We start from the raw sequence: 20,232 nt of genomic DNA, 5'->3' as shown, positions 1-20,232 counted from the left end.
AGGAAGAGTCAATCAGATCCCTGGAGAAAGCTACATAATAGGACTTTGCTCTATTTTGTTCATTTCTCCAACAGCTTTGGCCCTTCCAGATGGATGAATCCTTGTTTCCTTGCCCTTCCCATCGTGGGTACTATCTTACATCCCTTACATTTACTTCTTGACTTCTTTGCAACTGAACCCTAGAATCATCCTATTTTGTTTCCCTGGGCTGGAAAGGAGGCATAATGTATATGAGTAACAAGGACCACTTACTCCAGAGATAATTTGCTGAAACATCAGGACAGTTACAATAATGATGACCTTTGTGTCTTTCATTTGGGTGTTTGGTTCCTCTTCAAGATCTTGCTATCTGGTGTTTCCTCTTCTGTCCTGATCTGACCTTTCAAATTGAAAAAGAGAAATTGAAATAGTACTTTCTTGTTTTTCCTTCTAATATTTCTTTTTTAATTGATATTTTATCTTATTTTTCCAATTATGTTTTGACTTGCCCAAGTCACACAGCTAGTAACTGACAAGTGTCTGAGGCCAGACTCAAACTGCCATCCTCCTGAATCTACAGACAGTGCTCTATCCACTGTGCCAAAGAAACCCATGAGATAGGAAAGAAAAATAAGGAAAAATTTTTTAATAGTGAATGTGGTGTTAATTCAAATTCTGTGGGATTTTTTTTGTTGTAGTTTTGTTATGTGTTTGTTTTTCTTCTTCTGGATATGGATAGCATTGTCCATGGCAGGTCTCCTATGTTGTCCTAGCTCTCTGAACTGCTGAGGGGAGCTGCATCTAGCAAGGCTGGTAATGTGTACATTGTCCTCTTGATTCAGCTCCCTTAACTCCTCATCAGATCCTGTAATTCCTCCCATGCTTGTCCAGAATCTCACCATTCATGGTTTCTTAAAGAACACTAGTACTTCATAATACTTATATACCATAACTTCTTCAGCCTTCCCCAATTGATGGGCATCCCCTCAATTTCCAACTGTTTTCCATTACAAAAAAAAAGCTGCTATGAAGATTCTGGAACATGTTTTATTTTTTCCCATTTTTAAAATGATTTCTTCTGGAAATAGGCCTAGTATTAGTATTGCTAGGTCAAAAGATATGATCAGTTTTATAGTTCTTTGGACATAGTTCCCTATTACTCTCCAGAATGGTTGGATTGGTTCACAGCTCTACCAGTACATTAATGTCCCAATCTCCCGACAATCTCTCCAACATTGATTATTTTATTTTTTGTCAGCTTGACTAATCTGATAGGAGTGAGATGGAATCTTATAGATGTTTTAGTTTGAATTTTTTTAATCAATAATAATTTGGAACATTTTTATATGATTATATGTAACTTTAATTTCTTCATTTGAAAACTTGTCTGATCAAATCCTTTGAACATTTATCAACTGGGGAATGACTTGTAACCTTATAAATTTGATGCAATTCTCTATATATTTTTAGAAATGATTGTCCTTCTAGTAGCAAATACAAATATCTCTGACATTTTAAGTGCTTTTTAAAAAATCTAACTCAAACCAATATTTCTGGATTGATTTCTTATGACTCTATCTTAAGTATTTTACATTCCAGATCAAAAGAATTACTTGAGGTTGAATTTGCTATGTTTATGTCTTTGCTCAAGTGTTTCTCATACCTAAAATGAATGTCACCTCTTGAAATTCTTCCCTTTTTATAAGGTTGACCTCAAGTTCCTGCTCATCTGTGAAACATTTTCCTAATCTCAAGTTATTTATGCCCCCTTTAAAATGCTTTGTATAAAATTTCTATATTGCTTTTTGCTTTATTCTCCACATCTCCCATGAATCTAGGTTTCTGGAGGGAAAGGGATTAGCTTTGCATGAGTGTCCTGCTCTATATGAGTCAGCACTTGGTAGATGCATAGATATGCCATGCCTGGTTTTGCTTCAAGCTACTATGTTGAAGCTTCTGCACTAGTCACTTTCCTCCTTTCCTCAACTTGATCCTTTGGTGAACTAGTAAAACTTCATACTGTTCTCTTCTCTTGAGTATATTGTCTTATTATCATCTCACCAATTGTACCATGCCAAATTTTAGCCTTGGATCATTCCTAACATTATCTTGTCTTTTCTCCTACACACTTGTTGCTTGATAAAGGTGAAGAAGGTCATACAACCATTCTGATTGAGTCCACCAAAACTTCTATTGTAAAGCTGGGCCCTCACTGTTGGTAGACAATCCTACTGTACCCCCCTCATCAATACATTATCCCAATCTCCTTAGTTGTTCTAAATCTTTTCTGTACTTCCTTATATCTCCTAAGGCTCCCCCTCCCTCTATCCTCTCATTGGAGAACTTTGCCACATATTTTAGGGACAATAAAAAGGACATTTGCTGGGAATACCCTATTTTCCTCTTTTCCTTGTCTCTTATCCCTTAGATGACTTCTGCCACTTCTCCTTCATTTCTGTCTCAAATCAAGAAACGGTCCTTTTTCTTGTCAAGGCAAAATCCTATGCAAGTAATCCCATTGTAATCCATCCCCTTCAGCAGATTGCCCCTCTGTTATCCCTACTTTCTCACTTATCTTCAATCTGTCACTGTTTACTGATTCCTTCCCTACTGCCAACAAGCATGTCCATGTCTCTCCCATTCTCAAAAACTTCACTTAATCTTTCAATTCCTGCTAATTCTTGTCCCATATCTTTTTTTTTTGTTATTAAAAATTTTTGTGATTCTTGGGAATGTATCTCCAGTTCCTCTCTTCCCATTCCCTTTTTAAACTCTTTCCAATCTGGCTCCTTACTTAATTGAAACTGCTCTTTCCAAAGTTACCTATGATCTTTTCTTGCCATATCCAATGGTCTAAACTCTCATTATCCTCAACATTGTTATTATCTTTGACACTACTGATCACTCTCTCTTCCTTAATACTCTCTTCTCTCTCTAGGTTTTTGGAACATCCCTCTTTCCTGATACTCTTACCTATCTGATCCCTCCTCTGTAGGTACTTCTTCATATTACCCTGAACCACAGGTCTTCCACAGGGCTTTGTTTTAGTACTTCTCTTCTCTCTCTCTATACTATTTCACTTGGTAATTTCATCAGCTTTCATAGATTTAATAATCTTCTCTATACTGATTCTAAAATTACATATCCTGTCATAGCCTCTCTGCTAATTTTCAGTATGGAATCTCCAACTGCTTATTACACATTTTGAACTTGATTTTCTAAAGACATCTTAAACTTCACCTGTCCAAAATTTCCCCCCAAATTCCCACCCACATTCCCTCTTATTGTCAAGGGAAACACTAGTCTTCTAGATCCCCAGTCTCACAACCTAGGTGACAATTTTGACACTACTTCTCACCCCGCTCTCCTGACATTTAATCTATTACCAAGTCCTTTCTATTTCACTTTTGCAATATATCTCAAAATTGCCACACTCTATACAGGTCCTTAATCACCATCATGTCTTGACCATTTCTATATCATGCTGGTGGGAATATCTGCCTTAAGTCTCTTTATACTACAATCCATCCTTCATTCAGCAACCAAAGAGATTTTCTTAAACTGAAGGTTTGAATGTGTCACTTTCCTACTCAAGAAACTCAAGTATCTTCCTATTTGCCTCTAGGATCAAATACAAGGAACCTGTTTGTTATTCAGAACCTGTCATAACCTAGTTACCATCTAATTTTCTCATCTTCTTATACCTTACCCCCTTTCAGTGACATTGGCCTGACTGTTCTATGGACAAAACACTCCATCTCTCAGCTCTATGCATTTTCTCTAGTTGTCTTCTAAGCCTAGAATGCTCTTTCTCCTCATTTCTATCTATTTATTTCCCAAGTAAAATTTCACCTTCTACAACAACCTTTTCCCAGTCCCTCTTAAATCTATCACCTTCCCTCTGTTGATTATTTTGGATGCATTCTGAAAATGGTTGGTTTGTATGTCATTGTTTTCATGTTGTCTTCCCCATTAGATTGAAAACTTTTTTTTAGGTCTAGAACTGTCTATTGCCTTTTATTGTATTCCCAGCATTAACAGAGAGCCTGGCATTTGTAGATGTTTGATACTTACTGATTGATTGAATACAAACAAACAAACAAGAGAGGATAAGAAGTAATTAATTTTAAGGAAAAACTTACAGAAATACTGGAGATAAAAAAGAGCAAACAAATGAAAAGAGATACCCATACAATGATTTCTGAAGAATGAAAGTGAGTTAACATTAAAAAAAATTAAAACTAAAAATAAGAAAGATAATTTTGTGACAAGGAGACTTTCAGAAATGACAATGGAATAACTATAAGAAATTCCTGAGTGTTTGGGGTCAACAAATAATTTAAGGAAATTAAGATCTATAATGGACATCTCAAAGGAGAATTAAAAAAGAAAAAAGTAATAACACTTAGAAAAAGCAATGGAAAATCACTCCAAAAGAAAAAAATTCTGAAAAATAAATCAACAGATTTGGAACTTGGAAAAATGCAAAAGTGGAAGAATTTCAGAACAAAAGTAAAATACAAATTGGAAGATTTGAGATTTCTCTACAAGGCAAGGCAACTGACCCAGTATATACAATCTGAGAATGACTGATCTTCCAGAAATGGAGGATGAAATTAAAAAAAAAACATGAGCACCAACCTTCAGGAATTCATAGGAGAAAATTTATACCCAGAAAAATTTGAAACAGAAGATAAGGCAATAACCATAGATTACCAACAAAGTAACCACACATTTATTATACCTGGGAATGTTTTTGTCACTGAATTAGAACTTTACCATTTCTTCATGTATCGGGGAAGAATCTTTTAATAAGCCAACCAAATCATTTAGGATTATAAAACATGGGATCATAATTCTTGAAACAGAAGTAACTTCAGAGGCTATCTATTCTATACCTTTCATTTTACTGATGGAAAAAACTGGAGGCCAATAGAGGTTATATGACTTGCCCACTATTACATGGGCAATAAATTTGAGATACCAGTAATCTAGATCTTGTAACTCTAGAATCAGTGCTTTCCCCAGTGTACCTCAATAAGAAATGAAAAGATAAATTGGAATATATAGTACTTTGAAACCAAAAGGAAATCACTTTACACTCAAAATAGCAAGCTACCCATAAATCTTGCCCTACTTCAAAGTATTCCTACACAGCTGCCAAAGTGAATTTTTTAAAAATGCCTATTTAATTATGTAACTCTCTTTTCTTTAGGCAGTTATAGTGAATTGAGAGTTAGACTTGTATGATATTTGAAATGTCCAAGAAATATAAATTTTGGGCAATTAATTGTTAATTTTATTAATTATAGCTAGCAGAAAATTTTAAAAATGATGATCTTTTGACTTTCATAAATCAAAGATGAATCATACAGGCCACTCATCATTTATATACCCTTAGAAGAGTGGGTATTCTAGACAGATGTAAATCAACTCTGATTCATTAAAAATGAATGAGAGAATTAATATTATAATGAGAAATGGGCTTATTTTAATGTGAGTCTGGGAATGTGACTTTGATCATGTCTCTCATGGACAAAGAGAGACCCATCTCAAGCCAGTCCACTCCCACCTAGGGGAATCAATACCAAAGAATCTATCCTTTACCCAGTCAATGAACAATGAACAATGGTAGGATAAGAATTCCACCTAGTTAAGATGGTTTGTATGGGGTGAATTCTTTGAGTAGGCTAAGAAATGCCCTTGAGAACATTTGAATGAGGAAATCGAAAGGAAAAAAACTTGGATTCCCCCTCCCACCTCATATTAATTGGTTATTAATATGAGAGAAGTAATAATTTTTTTCACTTAATTGGGTATTAATATGAGAGAAATTTGAAATCATGTGAAATCAAGTCATGTATCACATACTTACTAGATGTATGAAACTGGGGAAGTCAGTGAACCTTCTTAGGTCCCAGTTTCTTCATCTGTAAAATGGGAAAAATAATGACACCTACCTCCCAAGGATGTTGTGAGGACAAATGTGATGTTGGTGAAGGGCTTTGCAAACTTCAAAGTCTATTAAAATATTAATTATTCTTATTACTCAATAAACTCTGATGGCTCCATAAGATGACCTTTAATATTTTGTCTTTTAGTTTATCATCTATTTGTCGTTTTAAACCCTTCATATCCCTGCCCCTACCTACTTTTGAAAACTTATTACATATTCTTTCCCTTCATGTAGTTTATTGTCCAATAAAACTGGTCTCTTTATTGTTCCTAATACATGACTCTCTTATCTCTGTCCTTCTGTACACACTATTTCCTTCCTCATCTTTGTGACTTTTGAATGTGCCCAATATCTGGAATTTCTGCATGCTTCCCTTCCATAATTTATTAACTTGCCTAGTTTCCTTTGAGAATCAACTCAAGGGTGCACCAACCGTTTAAGGAGAGAAGCCTAGCAGCCTGCTTTAGCCTTGTTGAGGATGCTGCCCTTGGGGAGGGTACTAGCTGTGGGATTCATGCTTGTAGGGTAGTGCACCTCCAGAATCAAAACTTGGGCCCTGGACATCTATGTATGGATCCTATTCAGAAAAAAAAAATGAAGGTATTTCTGAGAATCTGATGATAAATTCTGGATCAATGGATGTATTTATCTACTTTAAAAGAGACAGTGAAGGGGATCTTCAGCCTGGAGGAATTGGAGCAAATAAAAAAGACTGAAATGAATGAAATTAAAGTTGCCTGTCTTTATGCTTAAGCTCAGGAGCCTGGCAAACCAGCCATGTTTGCTGTGTCAAAAGTAGCAGTTTTGGTGAGGCTCAAACTGGTCTTGATCTGTGACCTCAGGGTAGCAATTTTCTCTGCCATCATGGGACTTTAGAGAAAACCTTAGAGTTTCAATCATGTATAAGGGAGCTAGCTACCTGAATCACTCTGTGGGCACAGGCCTAGCCAATGAGCTTATCTTCACCCTGATGCCATGTGTATGGGGAGGAGGCAAAGGCCATCAGGCTGGTGATTCCTCCAGGCTCCAGAGACTGAAGGGCCTACTTATCACACAGGGCTTGGAGCTGGCCAGACTGATTTGTCCCAGGCACTCATCTCAGTGAGAGTGGGAAAAGTGACCATTCCCAGTGACAGAAGGATGAAAGTAGGCATTCCATTCAAAAAGGCCATTGAAAGAATATGTTATAAGATGGCTAGAATGTCCTGCTCTGGCACAGATTGGTGCTGGTCTTTCTGGAAAAATCACCACTGTATTTGCTGATACATGATTCTTGGTCAGCCTATGGGATGGAGTACCTGAGATCTTGGTCAACTGAGGCAGAACAAAGGGAAAAAGCCAGCTCCTACAAGACAGACCTTTGCTTCTATCTAAGATCCTTCACTTTTACCTCATTAAAAAAATGACTCAGCTTAAGTACTATCTTCTAAAATTCCTGCTCTCTGTCTCTCAGTTGCAGATGATCTTTCCAAATATCTTATACCATGTCCATCTACTTATATATGAGTATATGCACACATACATACACATGCATTCTCTCCTCGGATAAAATGTTGGTTTTTCGAGATCACGCTTCAGTTTTGACTTTGTATTTCCAGTACCTATCACACAGTGATCACTTAATAAATGCTTGTTAATTGAATGATTGTTTAAATAATTCAGCAAAATTCAACTTGACCACTAAATGAGAAAAGATGGGCTTTCATCAAAAGGAAATAAAGTTTCTTTTGAAGAAAACAAAGATGAGTAGAATATTTGATATGCAATTTCAAGGTCAATGAACTTTTTTTTGTAAAGGATTTTATTTATAATAGATTCCTATGTACAGCAAATGCTATAGTGTAGAAAGGGCCTGGGATAGCATTTTAAATGGATTTTCAAAAACCATTTGAGAAGTAATTATAGATTTGAAAATGATATAAACTATTACAATCCTCTTAAACCAAAAACTACTATCTAATTGTTCCAGGTATTACAAGAATCTGATAAAAAATGCATGCTGTGAGAATAAAAGTCATGATCTGGAGAATTTAATGGTTTTGAAAATGAGACTAAATATGTAATACAAAATATTTCATTTTTTAGTCAATATTTTCTCACATGTTATGCAGTATCACATATTCTTCCCTTTTCTGAATTCTAGGTATATTAAACTGTGCATATAAATTTTAGTATTTTGTGATGGCTCATATGTAGCCATGAATTAAAAAGAAGTTAACTTATTAACAGATCCTATTAGAAATTTAGTTTCTGATGGGGCAGCTAGGTGGTGCAGTGGATAGAGCACTGGCCCTGGAGTCAGGAGGATCTGAGTTCAATTCTGGCCTCATACACTTAATACTTACTTAGCTGTATGGCCTTAGGCAAGTCACTTAACCCCATTCCCCATTGCCTTGCAAACTCCACCCCCCCAAAAAAACTCCACCAAATACTAAGAAGATATGATGTGATTATTAATAAAATTGAATTCACAAATCACTATCACACTTTATGCCACACTCTTAGCATGTATTCCACATATTAAGTCCAATAAAGATCATTTTGATTGCTCTATTTGGTTCAATTCTATATTTTTTCTTTTTTTTGGAAGGAGTTTGGGTAAATTTTGCCTTGATCTTATTTTACTACATTTATATATTTTACTAGCTTTTACTAGTAAAAGCTTTTACTACTACTTTCTTAGCTAAATGACTAAGTACAGTACTTAGATTGTTCAACAAGGATATTTGTATCTCCAGGTTTTCAGAGCCAAAACTAACTAATATAAGGTTGCATATTGACAACTTGCCTAAAATTCTTAAAAATTTACTACTACAAAAACTATTACAATTTTCCATAATGACATCATTTACGTCGTATGACAGAAACAGCTAAGTAGATAGTCTGATGTGACAACATGATTGCAGTTTATTCAAAAGATGCCTAAGATGAATTCTTATGTATTCAAGAGGTAGTAAAAATAATGTTTTGACCAATCCATATTTATAAACAGAAGTTGACTGTAGAGCACTGAAGCAGAATGTACAATCCAATAGTCCAGGTCTGGTATTAGCTGGTATTTGGATTTGTGGTGCATGCTCTAAGATTGCGTCATTATGGTTCTCCATGAACACTGAAGATTTATGCAATGCTAGATAAGAACTCTGAGAATGGAGGGTGTATCCAACTTGGGAAGTAGATATGCCTGAAAGTACTATACACAGTTATGCAGGAGCAGAGACTAGTACAGAGTTAGACAAAACAAATCCTGTATCCAGGACGTGGGAAAATAGTGCACAAAGGTCTGTGACCTGATCAAAGGGTACAATTCTGACAAGCTTGAATTTCTGATTACATACCTTCTGCGGTTTTTATCTTTAAATATTCTGACCCTCTGGGCAATAAACGAATTGCTCTCTTGCATTGCCCGCCTAACTGTGTTTTTTCTCTATTCAGCTTCTCACCAGAGCAGTAGGGGCACAGGTTGCCCCCCACAGTTGACAATGCAAAATAGTTGTATGACTACCAATGTTAGACATCTATGATATGGTAGGTTTAAGTTAACCCCTGCCTATCTAAAAATGAATAAACCTCCTAATAAATTCCTGACCAGTATAAACCTGTAGTATTTGCCCAAGTTTCAGGACTTTCTATAAGCATTGTTTTAATATCTAAAACTAAATCTAAAGGATAAGGCATAGCCATCTACTAACTGGCATGTTGTTTCTCATTGAGTGAAGATGTCCTTTTTTAACTGAAGTCACAAAACAAATTTCGACTCTGATTGCTATATATATATATATATATATATATATATATACAGATTAAGGGCTTTGCAATAAACTTTACAACTTTCAATCCCACTCCCACCTCCAACATGCATACATATAACATGCTACATGAAGAAATTTACTAACTGAACAGCAGATATCAAATATCAAAAAAGTTAAGATTTATTATAATTTCTTTTATTTAGCAATTGAAGAAGTTTGTAACTTTCAGCAATTCCATTCCAATTTCAGGTGCAATTGGGAAATCTCTGTAGAACTATTAGTGCACAGAAACTTGTGGGTAAAATCCCACACATACTTATGATAATATGTGACAGAATTTCTCTAAAAAATTAGCCTCATTGGTTTCATTTTCAGCACATGGGCCCCTTAACATAGTTTTTATTGTTCCTGATGGTAATACATGCTCCTTTTTTACAATAAATTCATGACCACCAGAAGATTTTGTTTTCACATCCTGGCCTTCACACTTACTGTATGCTTTCTTTTCTCCATCCATTATATTTTTTATGAAATTGTATTTTGTTTCCACAGGTAACACCTGTGGTATTTTAAGCAAAACACCTTCTTGACAGTTCCTAAGAGACTGCAACTTGGTTCTAGTTCACCACCAGAAACCCCAAACCCCCCAAACCAAGACCACACCTGACCATCTTTTCTTGGGCAATGAAAGAAACCACTTCAATAAACATTTATTAAGCTGCTTACTCTGTGACTGCCACTGTACTAGATAATGGTAACACAAAGGAAGGCAAAAGATGTTCCCTTCTCTTGAGAAATTCACAGGGAAGGCATTGTACAAATAACCATATGTAGAAAATTTTTATACAGCTTAAATTGTTGATAATCAACAGAGAGAAGGCACTAGAATGAAGGGCGATCAGGAACCTTCTGTAGAAGGTTGAATTTTAGCTAGGATTGAAGGGGGCTAGGAAAACACGAGGCATGTATGAGGAGAAAGAAAATCCCAGGGATGAAATATAGATGGTGAAAATGTCCAATTTGGGAAGATGAGAAATAGCTTGTTGGACACAGGTATACAGCAGAGGTGGGGAGGGGGTGGAGAAAAAGGAAAGAGTGGAGAGAGTTTAAGATGTAAGAAGACTAGAGAAGGTGAGATGGGGTGACATAGGTTATAAAGGACTTGAATGCCATTTGGAATTTAATATTTGATCATGCCTATTGTGGAAAACACCATCCATATCCAGCAAAAAAAAATGGAGTCTGAATGCAGAGAAAAATCATATTATTTATGGCCACTTTTTCAAACTTTGTGGCTTTTTTTTTCTCATGGTTTTTCCCCTTTAATTCCTTTCACAACATGACTAATATGGAAACAAATTAAACACTATTGTACATATACAACATATATCAAATTGTTTGTTGCCAAAAGGAGGGGGAGAGGGAAGGGAGGATGGTAGAAAAATGTGGAACTCATAAGTTTGCAAATGGATAAATGTTGAAAACTACCCTTGCAAATAATTGGAAAAAGAAAATAAAATAATTAAAAAAAAAATTTGATCATGTGATGATTGGAAACCATGGATTTTAGGCAGAGAGAGTAGATGACCTGCTCAGGTCTATGATATAGAATTTCTCTTTGAAAAGTACAATTTAAGAAAGAAAACCAGTTCTAATACCAATAAAAAACTAAGTAATTAAATTATTGTTTACAAGCATCTAGGTCTAGATGTGATAATTGTTTATTAAGAACTCTCAATCTGATGGCCATTGAAAGAAGTAGAGAGCATTTAAGATCAACTTTTCACAAGGATGATCAAACAAATGTAACTTGGAGGGAAAAAAAAGAAGAGTGGAGGGTAATTGAATTCATTTTTAAAAACAGACTATCACATGGGATGGCTAGGTGGCGCAGTGGATAGAGCACTGGCCCTGGAGTCAGGAGTACCTGAGTTCAAATCCAGCCTCAGACACTTAATAATTACCTAGCTGTGTGGCCTTGGGCAAGCCACTCAACCCCGTTTGCCTTGCAAAAAAAAAACCCTAAAAAAAATATTGAGTTCTGATATGCCTAGACTACCTTCCTCACATTTTGTCATAGCTTCTCTTGATATCCTTGATCTTTTGTACTTTCAGGTGAATTTTGTTATTTTTTTCTGGTTGTATAAAATAATTTTTTGATAGTTTAATTAGTAAATGTCTGCAATGGTAAGTGAGGAACAACCATCTTCTTAGATGAAGATTTTGAGAAAGGTGGTAGGGTAGAAGGGGGATAATTTAACCCAAGTTCTGAAGCTCCAAATTCAATGGCCTCTCTACTATACCCCATTCTTCATTCATCAGATAGCATTACTGGAATTGGTGTTCTATATGAAGCTCTTTTAAATGTGGAAAATGGGAGGGATTGACACTGGAGGAGAGGAAGAGACATATCCCTGCCTCACCTGGACAAGGGTGGGGGAAAAGGAGTTTTTTCTAACTTTTTTGATGGTCAATCAGATTTTGTACTTGTGGAAGAGACACTGAGGCAATCCCATGATTGTGCCTCCTAGGGGCTGCTCATCTGTGAAGACAGTAATACATTAAGCAACAATCAATCTGCCGAAATTAGATTTATAGCAGAAATGTAAGAATAGATTAACTTGAGGAAAACAAGATATTGAATCACATAAATCAACCAGACAATAAAACATAACTTTATATTGATAGATGTGGAAAAGAGCTTTCACAAAATACAGTACTCATATGTAACAAAATCTCTGAAAGTATAGACTCAGAGGAAGGGACCATTTGATAAAAACCGATAGGAAACTTTTGTTTTGTTTTGTTTTGTTTTTTGCAAGGCAAACGGGGTTGAGTGTCTTGCCCAGGGCCACACAGCTAGCCAATTATTAAGTGTCTGAGGTCGAATTTTAACTCAGGTCCTTCTGACTCCAGGGCCGGTGCTCTATCTACTGAGCCACCCAGCTGCCTCCTGTTTTCAGTTTTTAAAACCCCGGGTCGGGGTACCCTGCTTCAGCATGGCTGGACCCCGACTCCTGAATATTTCTCTCCACCTCCCGGTGGCGGCGGGCCGGAGGGTCAGAGCACACGTGGAATTGGCCGGGTTTTCAAGGACCACCCGGAGGGACTGACTGGAACCGGACCGGGGCCCGACGGGTGGGGAATGGCCCCGTGCCATTTGTACCATATGTGGGGAGGGGGGTCTACTGTGAACCTCAGCCCTATTTGGAAGTGATGGTTCGGCCTGCACAGGAGATTGCTGCACCTGAAGGTGATGCAGGCCCGGGGGTTGAGAGCCCTTCCGAGGACAGCCCCCCCAGAGCCCCGCGCCACTGCTCCAGTCACCCAGACTCAGCCGGCGGAGAGCGGCCGAGCAGCCACAGGAGACCCTTCCCCAGGGGAACGGGAGCAGTTTGCCAAGGAACCAGAGAGGAAAAGGATCTTTCTGGCTTACACCCGGGCTGATGTGGGCATCCCCTTGGGGCTCGCTTTGGGAAGGCTTTTAGCCAGACCACCCTATGCCGCTTTGAGGCCCTACACCTTAGCTTCAAGAACAGGTGTCAGCTCCGACCTCTGCTACAGAAGGGGCTGGAAGCAGCTGAGGACAAGGACCACCTCCAGATGTGCAAGGCTGAGACAGTCCTTCAACAAGCCAGAAAGCGGAAACGCACACGCTTTGAGAATGGAGTCCGGGGAAGCTTGGAGAACATGTTTCTGCCCCAAACCCACACTTCAGCAGATTAGCAACGTTGCTGAGCAGCTGGGCCTTGACAAAGATGTTGTCCGGATTTGGTTATGTAATGGGCTCCAGAAGGGCAAGCTGAGCAATGGCAACTCACCTTGAGAGGATGCTGAGGCAACTGGCTCCTTCCCTATGTCTTTCCCCCTACCTCCAGGCCCTCCTTTCAGTCATCCCAGTTATGGGGTCCCTCATTTCACCGCTCTTTATTCCCCAGCTCCTTTCACAGAGGGGGATTTATTTTCCTCTCTCTCTTACCCCTCTGGGCTCTAACATGCATTTAAACTGAAGGACCAAAAAAGGTGAAAGAATAGAGTTGAGGAAACCAACAAAATGTCTTGAGGTCTGGGAGGGAGTTGGTCGATCGATATTCTGGGAATATTTAGGAACAGGGAAGAATGAGGTCAATACTTCAGAGATTAATAAACAGATTTTTGAGGGGAATGGGTGGGAGGGAAGTTGGAATGTTTGTTTATTAGTTCCAAATCTCTTTTATCTCACAACTCCTTTTTTTAAGGTTTTTGCAAGGCATTGGGGTTAAGTGGCTTGCCCAAGGCCACATGGCTAGGTAATTATTAAGTGTCTGAGGTCTGATTTGAACTCAGGTCCTCCTGACTTCAGGGCCCAGTGCTCTATCCACTGTGCTACCTAAGCTCTCTATCTCACAACTCTTAAATAAAACGATCTTAAGCAAGTTAAAATTAAATCAAAGCCCTTCAAATATTTAAAGACCTCTGTTGGGTCCTCCCCCCTGACTCCTCCAAATTAAACATTGCCTCAACTATTCATTATAAAATAACTAGTATTTTATGTGGTATTTTAATGTTTGCAAAGAACTTTTCAATTTACAGTCCTGTAAAGTTATTATCAGAGAGGAAAATGAGATGAAAGAAGTTAAATGATTCACTTTGGGTCCTAAAAAACCCAAAGTCTTGAGGTCCATTTTAACCCGGGTCATCCAGACTCCTGAGTCTTAACACTATATATTATTGTCTTGTCATATAACATGATCTTCATATACTTTATCCTCTTGGTCCTTATAGAATGGAATACCACAAACTGAACATTACATACTTGATTTGTTGTAATTAGGACAAAGCAATCAGGTGGTTCATGGATAGAATGCTGTGCCTGGTACCAGAAAGCCTGGAGTTCAAGTTTCAATGCAGATCATTACCAGTTATGTGACTCTAGGAAAGTCACTCAACCAACCCTATTTACCTCAGTTTCCTTGACTGTAAAATGAACTGGAGAAAGAAATGACAAATCACTTGGGTATCTTTCCAAGAAAATCCCAAATGGAGTCTGAGCTGGACATGACTGAGCAACAACAAGGACAAAGAATATCAAGACTTTATTTACCACTCCTCTTAAAATCAGATGCTTATTAATGTAGCATAAGGTCTGAATTCAAGAAAACCCACTTCAAATCTCATCTCAGACCTTATAGCTGTGAAACCTTGGACAAGTAACTTAACTTTGTCTCTATTTCTTCATCTATAGATGGGGCTAACAACAATATCTAACCTCCCAGGGTTGCCATGTGGTTCAAGGGAGATCAATTTTTTTTTTAAATGCTTTGACTTAGTGCCTGGCATTGTTAATGTTAACTACTAAACTAGTAGCTTTTTTCTGCTGCTTTCATATAATTGGTTTGTATTGAATTTGTGGGTTGATAAGATGCCTATATTTCCCAAAGAATTATCTATCCTGGGGGCGGCTAGGTGGATAGTGGATAAAGCACCGGCCCTGGAGTCAGGAGTACCTGAGCTCACAACTGACCTCAGACACTTAATAATTACCTAGCTGTGTGGCCTTGGGCAAGCCACTTAACCCCATTTGCCTTGCAAAAACCTATAAACAAAACAAAAAAACCAAAGAATTATCTATCCTTCCTTTGATCCTGAACTTGGAAGTGCTACTCAGGTCTAGCACTTAACATTATATAATTGAAATTCCTTAGGTTTGGTACCGGAGGATCAACCTCACTTTCCTATTACCAATGGTTACCAAGTTATCCCTATGTCTTTGCTACACTATTACAGGAGAATTATTGGATCATGGATCTAGATGGGAAGTTACTTTTAGGCATCCAGGATAATTTGCCTCCCTCATTTTTTTAACCAAGACCGACTAATTATAGATGAACTATTGAACCTACTCAAGAGATATGACTGAAGCACAAGTTTTAGTATGTCATTCCTTTTGTGCTCTCTGTATTAACTCTAGGGTCAAACACAAACTACTCTAGTTTTGAAAATCCATTACAAATCTGATTTTAGCTTTAAAAACTTCCTACTATGATCTAGTCAGATTCACCTTGTTCTTTCACAGAATATTCCATCTTGCATTTCTAAGCATTTTCACATATTTTTACACACTTCTCCCCCTTGATTTTTAGAATCTTAAGTTTCAAAGCTTAATAGAAATTTCCTTCATATAAGAACTTTCCAGGATTCCTACTAAGTGCTTTAGGAAGGAATCAATCATGAAGTGTGCTGACTGTAGCCTAGATGTTGTAAAATGCTTATCAAACATTTTTGAATATATTATGGGAAATGGAAGGCCAAGTAGAAAAATGCAAAAGAAATTTTAACTCAGTCCTAGGACAATGAAATCACCATACTGACTCTGAACGTCCCAGTCCCAGTCCCAGTTGTGCTTATAAGCTTTGAGAAGGCAACAAGGGGAAAAGACAGCTAGATTGAAGGGAAGGTATAAAGAAGAGAAATGTGCTGCAGGTTTTGTGAGGACATCAATCCCTATTTTGTCAAATACACAAATAAACTTGGAGGATCATCTGTACAAGGATTAAGGGCATCCTTAGTGAGGGAAAGGTAAGGATAAATATCTTTAGCAAGCAATGATCAATAAAACTATCTTGACAATTAACTGAATGATGGGATATAGGAACACTGTTCTTTTTTTGATTACAAATAAAATTTGATACAGTACAGCAAAAAGCCCACAGCACTGCTTTATAAGTCCCTTTCCAGTAAGGTGTCTCCAATTGTCTGAAAGATTACAATCTTCTAATCCTAAACATAAAGCTAGGAAAAAAGCCATGCTTACTAAACTTATTTGCCACTATTATGGAAATCTAACCAAAGGTCCCAAGTTGAAAAGAAATTCTCTGAATGTAGATTTCCTCTAGAATCAGATAGTGCTACTAGTGGATGGATGACATTGTTCTCAAAACATCAAAATATCACATGATCTGAGCCTAGTGAAAGATTAATAGTAATTCGAATATTTGATTTTGCTATCTACACAGTGGCTATATCAAAAATGTCTTTCAACTTAGTGTTCACTTATATGGATTATTGCAATACAGACCATGACCTTTCTAATATCAATGTTAGAGCAATGAAATAATACAATGGATTGTAGAATTAAAAATGAATAAAAGGCAATAAGGTGGAGGGTTGGGTGAGTAGAGGCAAAGAAAAGGAATACAAAATTTCAAAAAGTTATTACTAATTTGCAAAGAAAGGGAGTAAATAGCTTCTGACAAAAATAATGGAAAGAGAAGATGGGTTGTTCATATGTCAAGGGCAAAGGATAACAGCTGAAATGAGTGCTCTTCTGCTAACAGAAATTGAAAACCACCAGCTTGTTGAGTGGAAACCCTTGTGAATGTGTTAAGGGAGAACATGGGAAGAGTTATAGGCAGTGTTGGAGAGAATTTCCAGATTTATGTAATTGCAAACATTTGATTAAAAAATTATTTAATTTTTTTATGTTTGCAGTTAGTTTCCCCTTATAGAAGGTAAGTTTCTTTCTTTTTTCTTTTTTGCAAGGCAGTGGGGTTAAGTGACTTGCTCAAGGCCACAAAGCTAGACAATTAAGTGTTTGAGGCTGGATTTGAACTCAGGTACTCCTGACTCCAGGGCCAGTGCTCTATCCACTGTGCCACCTAGCATCCCCAAACATGAGTTTCTTAAGTAGGGATTGTTTAACATGAATCTGTAACCTCCAAGCCTAGCACAATATTGACACAGATGATAAATGGCTCATTGGAAGGGGTAGATTAAAAGGGCTTAGATTGAAATGTTGACTGTGACTTTTAGCAAATAACTTGTTCTCTTTTAGTCTTCAGTTTTCCCATCTATAAAATGAGGTTTGGATTCAATAATTTCCAAATTTTGCAACCATGCTGTAAATATTTTAACACCTGACTCAAAGACACACACATCACTTAGATAATTAGCAAAACAATAACACATTCACTAAAATAAAAAAAAAACTGATAGGAAAACTGGATAATAGTCTGGTAGAAATTAGGTTTACTGAAACATATTCCAAGATAAATTTCAAATGGATAAATTACCTAGATATGAAGGTCAAATCAAAAATGAATTAGAGGAACAAGGAAGAAATTAGCTCTCAGGTTGATGGCAACAATCGATATAGAAGTTTAGAGAAGATTAAATAGACAATTTTGATTTCAGAAATTTATTTTTTAGTTTTTTGCAAGGCAAATGGGGTTAAGTGACTTGCCCAAGGTCACACAGCTAGGTAATTATTAAGTGTTTGAGGCTGAATTTGAACCCAGGTACTCCTGACTCCAAGGCTGGTGCTTTATCCACTTTGCCACCTAGCTGCCCCAATTTCAGAAAATTAAAAAAAAATTTTGCACGAGCCAATCCAATGCAACTGTGATTAGAAGGAAAGTAGTTAAGTTTTGGTGGTGGTGGGGGAATCTATATAGCAAGTTTCTCAGATAAAAATCCAGGATCTCAAAGGAATTGTTTCAAAACATCAAACAAGAGTGACTTCACTTTTTTTTCCCCTTTTTTCTCTTCTTCTCCACCCTACCTTCATTGCAAGGAAGGCTATCTCTCTCTTTCTTTCTAAGTTAGGCCACATGTTCCCTGTCTAGGCCCACTGGAGAACCATGGACCTCTATGTCATGTGGTGAGACATAGCCAAGCTTTATTGCTGTCTGTCCTTTTCCTATTATCCAGGTCTCCTGGCTGTTTTCCTTTACACTTTCTTCTCCCTCTCACTCAAATCTCACCTAGTCTTTTGTTATTCTCCTACCCTCTAGCAGTTTACAAACTGCTTGCTCCAAGAGGAGAAAAGATTTTAATCTGTATACTTTGAAGACTTGTAATATAATAGACTCCCTTCCTTTCCTTTCCTTTGATTTACTTTTTTTTTTAAATTCTGGACTTAGTTCTGAACTTTTATTCTAGACAAAGAAAACACTGCAATGTAAAAAAAGACCAAGAGTATTACATAAGAAATTATAAACTCCTTTTATGCACAACTTGCTTTTTACAAATATATAAATATATGTTTTTGTAGGCTTGCAAAATCTGAATGGTTTTAAAATTTTACAAAAAGAGTGACTTCAAAAAATTAATGGTAAAATATATCCCTCATATCTTGATTTAAATGTATTGGACTTGAGATATGAATGATATCTACATTCTCAGGCATGGTCGATATTTTAATTTGCTTTGCTGATCTATAGACATTTATTACAACAAATGATATCTATTTTGGATGTGGTGGAATTGGGTTGGTGGATTAGTGGGTAGTAATAAATATCAAAAATAGCACAAGTAAAACATTTTTTTAAGTGAGCAGAAAACAAAAAAGTAAAGGGAACACAAAAAAATTGAGCATTCACATTACTACCTTGTTCTTTAATTTAATATATGTTTACATTTATACATATTTATATATTTATTAAAATCAAGTTGTACATAAAAGGAGTTTATAATTTCTTATATAATATACTTGGTCTTTTTTTTTTTACATTGCAGTGTGTTCTTTGTCTAGAATAAAAGTTCATAATTAAGTCCTGAATTAAAAAAAGTATACCTAAGTATAGGAAATGCAGGGGGTCTAATGTATTACAATGCAGTAATTATTAAGACTACCAGTTTTTAAAAAATTAGAAAAGTTGATCAATGAGATAGTTGAAATGAGCATAAACTAGAAGAAAACAAATATAGCCCCCTCTTTTTCTTTTGAGAAACTCAGTAAAAGAGATTCCTTAACGAGGTGCTTTTTTTTTAAATGGACAAAAGCTGCCCAGAAACAAGGATGGCAGTTTGGTGGGCATCAAATATGGACCACTGTCTTTTAAAATGTACTATAATAAGTTCAAAATTATTAGCAATCTAAATATGGAATGAATCAAAAGACTTTTGGAAAAATCTGTATAAAAGTTCTTGCCAATGAGAAAAATTAAAGGAAAATGGAACATCATTTCTTTCACAATAGATTTCAGGTAAAAAGCAATGACTTGTGCTTTATCTATGCATACTTCTTCATTTCTATTAAGAAACAAAAAAATTATAAAAATTATACTCATGAAAGCATTATTTATATTCTGTGGTTTAACTTACCTGTTTTCTATGGCAAGGTCCTCTGTAGCTCTTGTTTATTGGAAAGAGATCCGGTATGACAAATAAATGAATCAGGGAAAAGAAGCACAAAGCAATTATGTATCCCACTCTAAGTGAGAAAAGAGGCAGGCTTTCCATCCTTTTAACTGAACCTAAGAATCTACTTTCTGTTTCATATTGTATGTGGGCATGGTTAGGAGAGCATCAAGAAAAAATAGAACTATTTGTTCAGAATCAGTACAAAGAAGGTAAAAAGTTCCTTTTCTATTTCAATCCTTGTTCCCCAGATTAAGTTTTTCTTCCATACTTAAAGATTTTCACCATCTACTTGTATGGAAAATTCTCTACTTTCTGCCATGTTACTTGTTATCACATGTTATGACTTCTTCAATGTACATTCCTTGGTTCCTTGAACATTTGACTCTTTTCTTACATGGAAATGTGAATTTTCCCCCAGACCAT

At 36.6% G+C, this 20,232-nt stretch overlaps 1 protein-coding gene and 1 pseudogene across 4 annotated transcripts in view; one reads left to right on the top strand and one right to left on the bottom strand.

Annotated features, from left to right (window-relative positions):
* LOC141508564 (ecto-ADP-ribosyltransferase 5-like) overlaps positions 1-20,232 on the bottom strand; it is a 44,927-nt gene extending 24,695 nt beyond the window's left edge. For 2 of the 4 annotated variants that reach the window (XM_074217307.1, XM_074217306.1), the window contains exons 1-2: positions 19,771-20,232; positions 253-379 (exon numbers count right to left, since the gene is read on the bottom strand). In XM_074217307.1, coding sequence (XP_074073408.1) covers positions 253-315 — 63 coding nt within the window. In that variant the 5' untranslated portion in view covers positions 316-379; positions 19,771-20,232. The remainder of the gene's footprint in view (positions 1-252; positions 380-19,770) is intronic. The other 2 variants (XM_074217304.1, XM_074217303.1) reach the window with 2 other exon arrangements.
* Positions 13,135-13,697, top strand: LOC141507411 (POU domain, class 5, transcription factor 1 pseudogene; annotated as a pseudogene).

This window comes from Macrotis lagotis, chromosome 1 (assembly GCF_037893015.1).
Source record: "Macrotis lagotis isolate mMagLag1 chromosome 1, bilby.v1.9.chrom.fasta, whole genome shotgun sequence".
NCBI lineage: Eukaryota > Metazoa > Chordata > Mammalia > Peramelemorphia > Peramelidae > Macrotis > Macrotis lagotis.
Note: the sequence above shows the minus strand (reverse complement) of the source record. Positions and strands in the feature narration are given on the sequence as shown.